General features: G+C 44.2%; 1 protein-coding gene across 1 annotated transcript in view; it reads right to left on the minus strand.

Annotated features, from left to right (window-relative positions):
* Positions 1-1,005: 1,005 nt before the first annotated feature.
* Positions 1,006-7,582, minus strand: part of si:ch211-149e23.4 (uncharacterized) — a 23,626-nt gene continuing 17,049 nt past the window's right edge. The window contains exons 12-14 of the mRNA XM_061217937.1: positions 5,575-5,650; positions 2,279-2,312; positions 1,006-1,925 (exon numbers count right to left, since the gene is read on the minus strand). Of these exons, the coding sequence (XP_061073921.1) occupies positions 1,779-1,925; positions 2,279-2,312; positions 5,575-5,650 (257 nt within the window). The 3' untranslated portion in view covers positions 1,006-1,778. The remainder of the gene's footprint in view (positions 1,926-2,278; positions 2,313-5,574; positions 5,651-7,582) is intronic.

Consider the following 7,582-nt stretch of genomic DNA (forward strand, 5'->3'; position numbering starts at 1 on the left):
GAATCACCCCCCTCACCACCACCCCTCCATCGCCATGGCATCAAGATAAATAGGTGTGAACGCGCATATTGAGCTACCTGGGAAAAGCGAATGGCGGGCAGCTGTAACAGCACACGCGGGGACGGGAGACTGCTAATTACAGCTCAGCGGAATTCCACAGACGCGGCAGACTGTTTCGGTATGGATTCACTGCCGGGCGAACCAGGCCCTCCCTCTTTAAGTTAGTCAGCCTTACGAGCCAGACGGCGTGGATACCATCGCAGCGCGTTTTTCAGGCTAGCGGCAGAGATAAAAAACATACTGTACCTGTAATTACTCGCACATTATCGCTCCGATCGTCCCAGGGGAATCTAGTTAATTACCCCACTCACTCAAAACAATAGACCCTGAACCACAAATTCATCACTTCAATCAAATGGAGAGATGCCTCGCTCTTAGCAGCCTGGAGAAATTGCTGCGCCACGAATTTATATTAAACTCATTAGAGGAGAGGTGCGCTCTGCATTGAAATTATGCTAATCTCCGTCCAGCTCGATATAGCTTTTTTCTCTCCAGGATGAGAATTGATATTATTTTCTTTTTGTGTAACTCTGAAGGTCAAGTCTTTTACATGACTCTCATTTCATGGGCTCCTATCCAGTTAATTGGAATGACAATGACTTCATCTGCTAGGTGTGTGTGTGTGTGTGTGTGTGTGTGTGTGTGTGTATGTGTCTCCGCATGTCTGTCAGTATGTGAGCATGTAGTGTACCTTGTGTGTGTGTTTGTGGGTATGTGTACGTTTAAGACAGTAAGTAATTCGATTAGCTTGTTGTTTGAAACATTATTTTAAGTACAAAATCATTTCCCTGGCTTGATGTGCTGAATACGTGTTTATGCATCTTCAGTATGCTCAGGATACAGAGGCAAGTATTACAGTGTACAAACAAAGACAGGCTTTTTTTTTTTTCATTTTTATTTCAAATAATACAGTACAGATTAATATGAAAAAAAATCTATCAATAATGCTTTTTTTCTTTTTTATTTCAAATAATACAGTACAGATTAATATGAAAAAAAATCTATCAATAATGCTTTTTTTCTTTTTTATTTCAAATAATACAGTACAGATTAATATGAAAAAAATCTATCAATAATGCTTGGGGTTTTCGGCAATGTCTAAATATAAGCACATAAGGACAAAAAGAGTAAACAATCATTATATTCTATTTCTCTCATATTCTCTGCATTGTTATGGTAAGTGCAGTGCAATTGCAGGTATGTAAAGCAAAAATGCAGGTAGGTAAGGCAAAAATGTTCATTGAATAAAATCTCAGCACAGTAAAGAGGAATTATTATGTCATATTTTTGTCAGGATTAATCCTGGTTCCAACAAGGCTTTGTAGATGCTGAGTTCACAATGGTCTGTGAGAGGTAAAGCAATCCCTTTAGAACTAAATATGCTACTCACAAAGTTGTCATGTACGGGAAAAACAGGAGGCATGCCATACAGTATGTCCACATAGACTATGTGCATCAACTCCGTGATTTTGAACTCTGTTTCTGTCAAACAATCAGATTTTTGCAGGCTAGTGCGGTGGCTACTGCTCCTCAGTAACTCCTGAGGTTACAAACGGCACAGAAGCTGCTGACCAATCACACTCCAGTGCTCGATGCTGTGAACTCAGCCTCTCTCCCTACGCAACCAATCACGTGCCCCCGTGTCACTGTCTGTATTTCAGTGGCACAACCAAAGGAGAAAACCCACTGGGCGTGTGGAAGGCAGAAAGCCCTCGGATTCACACGTTGGTCTTGACGTCGATGACGATGGAGTATCTGACCAGCTCGGCGTACTTGGGGTGCTTCTGCACGGAGATAGCTGGGGAGGACGGGTCCTGCATGAGGGAGGTCAGCGCAGCCAGGGACTCCCGCTTACCATGGGCCGCCTGAGAGAGAGAGAGAGAGAGAGAGACAGGAGGACAGAGGAGAGATAGACAGGAGGAGAGAGAAGCGAGAGACACAGAGGAGGAGAGAGAGGAGAGAGACAGAGGTGGAGAGAGAGGAGAGAGACAGGAAGAGAGAGTGAGAGACAGAGGAGGAGAATTAAGAAAAAGCCATATCTTATATTGTGCAGAAACCTGGTCAGAATGACAAATTACAATCACATTTGCAAAATGTCTGAAGCTGCACCAAATCAAAGTCTAGAAAGCGACTGATGTTGGAAAAAAACGCAACACGTTTACAAAATCCGGAGAAACGTGCGATATCCTTCCCACGCACTCCTTTGATCATTACATACCTTTGATCTGGAACCATCGCTGTCAGTTCTTTTACTGAAAAACAAAAAAGATAAATAAAACTGATTACTGGGGAAAAATACTGCACAGATTTACTTGGAGTCACAGTAGATGGCAAACTGTAAGGGACATGGCCTTGATTCTGAGCGAAAGACGGTGTTTAAAAGCTGCCTTTAGCTGCCTGCCTGATTTCTTGGTCAGAAACCTTCGGACCAGTGTAATGCAACGGTTAGGGTGATGGTTAGTCTGGTTACTGCAGGGTATTTAACCCGGGCTGCCTCAGTTCATACGCAGCTGTATAGATGGCTTGTACAGCACGTTAAAATGTAATGTGTGTAAATGGCTTTGGATAAGAGTGTCTGCTAAAGGCCATAATGGAAAACAGCACAACGCACTTCCCTGCCGGCCGCACTAAACACAGCTCTTGAGCTCATCTTTGTTCTCTGAGTGGTTGAGGACAAGACAGCAGCCAAACGGCTCATCTGCACACGGTCTGGTTTCAGGAGAAGCTGATGAATTTCTCTCAAAAAAGGAGAAAGTAAGGAGAGTGACAGCTGTTATCAATCTAGCGGGAGGAGGCGGACGAAGGGCGAACAGCGACAGACGAACGGAGGAAATCGCTCCTGCGCTGTTTTAATCTCCGTTTGTGCGATGATATCTCCGCTTCTGAGATGATATCTCTCTCAGCCATCTGAACAGTCAGCCTGCAGGCACAGCCAGGGTAGTTTTCATCGAAATTACTCCACGCATACGAGAAACAACCTTCCAGTGAAACGTTTAGATCTGAGTCTATTTCTGCCTATTTTTCCTCTCTTTTAACTGTTTGTGTGTCCTCCTTCAATGGAAACAACGCCAACATACTCCTACAATGCACTCGTGTCTTAATTAAATGTCTCCATTTAGTGAATGCATAGCAATAAATACTTAAATATATTATCTTTGGGGTGATATAAATTGTGCTGGCTTGGAGGATCAGTAAATTAAATTGATTCTCAAGTCAATTTGCAAGTCACAAAGGAAAACTATACCAAGTTATCACATTATACAGTCTCAAGTGACTGCAGAGACAAACTGTTTTCCATGAGGGGTGCTCTTGCCTGAAACATTTTCTCATCTACCTCTACTGATGAATTGGGTATATAATACACTCAAGCGACAGGCCACAGCATTGATCACTGTCATTTAAAGAACAGCGGTGTGCCTGTGACATCATGCGATGCTAGCCGTGTCTCACCTGTCTCATCCCGCAACACTCTCCCCCCGCCCCGACATCCCCTAGCCGGCGCGATCGGGTCACACTGATCCCGAAATAGCCGGCCTACCGGGGCGGCTCGCTGGCTGCGTGCGCGTGCCACCCCGCTGACCTTCTGAGCCGGGCCCGCATCAGAGCCTCCCTCAGGAGCCAGGACTGATGAGACGGAGGTGTGCCCAGAGCCAATGGCACCTTGACCGCGCCTCGCTCACCGCTGAAGCGCAAAGGCTCTCGTGCGAGGGCCGCGCGATCCCGCCATCCGCCCCGCCAGAGTGCACGGGCGGGTCTGTGGCGTCCTGCTCACCGAGGCACCACGCGCTGAATAAATTACGGGAGCGTGTAGCATACGTAGTGCGACTTCTTTTTTTTTCGTGGTCCACTGCTGCCATCGCTACTCTGGGTGCGCTCCTTCATTCATTCATTATTTTACGCGCAAAGTGCCTGGCGTCCACGGTCCAGAGCCATTTATTACACAGGTAGGGAGTTATTTGGAGCAATCAAATTAGCGGGTTCTGCTGACGGGCGCAGCTTTAGTGTCCAAGAGGAAACGTGACGCCATGATGCTCATTCAGAGCGCAAGGTGCTCGTCCGTGCTCTCAGTAGACTGCCATGGAAAAGAACAGATAAGGAGGGGATCTGCGCACCATACCTAACTGGAATATCATTGTGAAAGTCCTTCATGAATTGTTTCAAAGTCTCAATGATAACCTGCCCATGCAGTCTGTCATTATGTATAATTTTCCAGTTGCTACTAAGCATTACTGTGCATCACAGGGGAATATGTATAACATATAGTGCATAATAGAGGTTCATATCTGACCCCCACTGCTGGTTCTCATTTCTCCCCTCTACTCAAGGACTGATTTAAACCTGATGCTCCAGGTGAGTGTAATCTCCGGCCAGTCAGTGCATGATTTAATTTCATGACGGTGGGGCAGAGCTATAGACTATCATACAGAAGAGAAAACATGACTTTCTAACTTTGAGGGCCAGATTTGAGTATCCCAACATACCGTGTATGATTTATCAGCATTTACAACTGTCCCCACCCCTTTCTTACTGGCACAGTTTAGGCATTTGTAACTGATCATCTGAACCTGCAATGTCCCAGCAGTTTGGTATTCACACCCCTTATTCCCCTGACCTCTGACCTCAGCTGATGATTGACAGGCAAGGATTCCAGGCCCAGCTGTGCGAATGAGAGAGAGGAGCCGTCACAGAAGGAATGGCAGCCTTGTGTCCCTGAGCAGGATGTGGGCGTGCCTTTCTGATTGGGCTGCTGAGAACCAAATGAGTGCCACCTGTCGATGGAAGCATCTCGCAGCACAGCACAGCTGGGGAGAGGGATTTTCTCGCATCCGAACCCAGCGGAGGACAGGCAGGCGAGAAAACCAGAGCAGAATATGGAGGACTGCCTCATGCTCCCGATCGTGCAGAGATAAGGCACGTCTTACTTTCCGCTGTTTGAGAGCACGTGTAGGACAAGCCTGTGGAAAAAAACCACTAAAAAGAACGAGAGACTGCTCTGGTTTTCTCACCTGCCTGTCCTCCGCTGGGTTCGGATGCGAGAAAATCAGAGCAGAATATGGAGGACTGCCTCGCGTCTCTCGTTCTATTTAGTGGTTTTTCACAGGCCTGTCCTACACGGCGGAAAGTAAGACGTGCCTTATCTCTGCGAGATCGGGAGCACGCCGTGCTAACCACAGGGGCACACTTTTAGCGACTACCACCAAAATGAAAGGCTGTACGAAGAACGTAGATATACATATTGCATATTGAAGAAGTTAATCAAAATGTGAAATCAGAGTCCTGCACTACAGCTGTGCAATCAGCACTTATGTGGTTGCCCTACTACTCGCCTGCTCTAACCACGCTGTTTCCTGTTTATCAAAACTAGAGCGCTATATCGGTCAAGGTAAGCAGCGATACAGATCAGACATCCTGCCGCGGGCTTCCTGTTTGCCAGAGGATCACGTGTTCCGTCGCCTGGCGACCTGCCTACCCGCCGCCCGTCACCTGCGCGGCGCGTTCCGGCGTCAGACTCACCAGAAGACGCAGAGAGACACGGCGAGGATGAGCATGACAGCAGCCGCGGCGGAGACGCAGATCACAGCCAGCATCCCTGCAGACGCAAAGACAAACACGCTCAACGCGTACGTTCCCAAACAGCAGGTCTGGCCAGGACGGACAGATTTTTTTATTAACGCGGTTTCGCAAAATGGGATAATTCGGTCAGTTCGACAACCGTTCTGATGCACAGACACAAACCGCTAATAATGAGCACCATCTGAAACTGATGATGAAAATGGCGGAATGGGTTTGAATCATGTCATGTGGCCCATTTGGCTTCTTGTGCTATGTGCAGTGGTGTCTGGCAAATGGCGAAAAATACTTGTCAGCAAATCCATCTCTGTTGAAGTTATGTCCATTGGTTATTATTGCATCTTAGCTTACCATGAAAGACCAGGGAGAGAAATGTTTATTTGTTGGTTCATTCTTCAAATTACAGTTTTTTTACAATCACTTCAACCCTAATCTCACAAGTTTGTGCTCAATTTTCAAAACCTTAGACACAATACTTAAAATGGTAAGCACTTGTAACACAGCCCATTAACCGGTTCAAAACATACATTGTGCATTCATATCTTTGAAGAAATCTGGCACTTCTAAACTCATTGGTTCAAATTGCGCATTATCATGAAATACTATAGGAATTTATTTGTTAAGTTTGCCCCCACAAAAAAATACCTATAGATTCACTGTTGAGTTGTTGTTACAATACTTTACTATAGCATGAAAAGATACTTGATACATGTTTCAATAGGGTCTTTTTGTGGCCCTAAATAAAGGGAATAGTGGAAACAGGAGGAGAGAGTGGAATCATTGAAATCTGAGTACTGTAAAAAAAATATATATATATTAAAAAAACAATAATAATAATAATAATAATATTATTATAATATACTGTTTTTCTTTGGGTTTTTTTCCAATTGTAAACAATAATTTTTTCAGACTTTTTTGAACTTTTCACAGTTAGCCAAAGAGCACTGTATGTGGACCAAACTGAATGATTTTTTCATTACTTTTACAAAAAATCTGGCCTAATTATATACCAATTTGACAGAAAATAAGGCATCAACTATAATGCCACTGATTTAGTGCTTTTAAGATAATTTTTCTATGATTGACGCAAAAAAAATGTAGTGCTGGTGCTTTTCCTTTGAGTCCTTTGAGTGCTTTTCCATGTTCGCAGTGATTTGGTAGTTTTGATCCATTTTGTGAGTGAAATGAACTGACAAGCTGCATGTTGGTGCAGAGAGTTGTATGAAGAGTTTTGAAAAAGTGAATTTTTAGCAATTGTAAAAAAAACTGTAAAAAATCCTGAACTGCAGTGAAAGACACTGCCCCCCACCACTAAGATGAGAAACAAGCCCACCTCTCTGAAGGAGTACAGTACGTCTGCCATTCCAGTGATCACCTCCATCTCCTCCTCTCACTGCTTGATTTCTATTCTAACATGGATCATCTGACTGCTCCATGTTGTCGCTATGTTGTTGCAGGTGGATACACATCCTTACTCCTGCTCTTAACACCATGTAAAATCAATTATCAGACATTTGATCACCAGCTCAAATGTGCGTGTCAAAAAACGTTGAAAAACCCCTGTGACAAAAGATAGTTAGCATTTTGAAAAATCTAAGTTCTGAAATTAGTGTCAAAGTGATTGGAAAAAACTGTAATATGGCAACAATAAGTATGTCAGAATCATATGAACCATGAGTCATATCCGAACAGAACACGGGGAAGTGGCTGCTTACAAAATAAACTAGTGAATCGATAAGATCATTTAGGCCAACTTATTTTTTGAGAGCAATGTTTCATGCATGCCACCTTTTATGGCTTGGAGTGGCTCCACTTTTATAAAGTGCTGGCGCTAGCAGGGAGACAGCCAACCTATTTCACATCAGACCAAAAAATTACAAAAGTAGGCTAATGAAAAAATACATGGGATAGTTAGATGCATTGTAAAGAATGAAAAGACAATATTTTCAAA

This window comes from Conger conger, chromosome 13 (assembly GCF_963514075.1).
Source record: "Conger conger chromosome 13, fConCon1.1, whole genome shotgun sequence".
Classification (NCBI taxonomy): domain Eukaryota; kingdom Metazoa; phylum Chordata; class Actinopteri; order Anguilliformes; family Congridae; genus Conger; species Conger conger.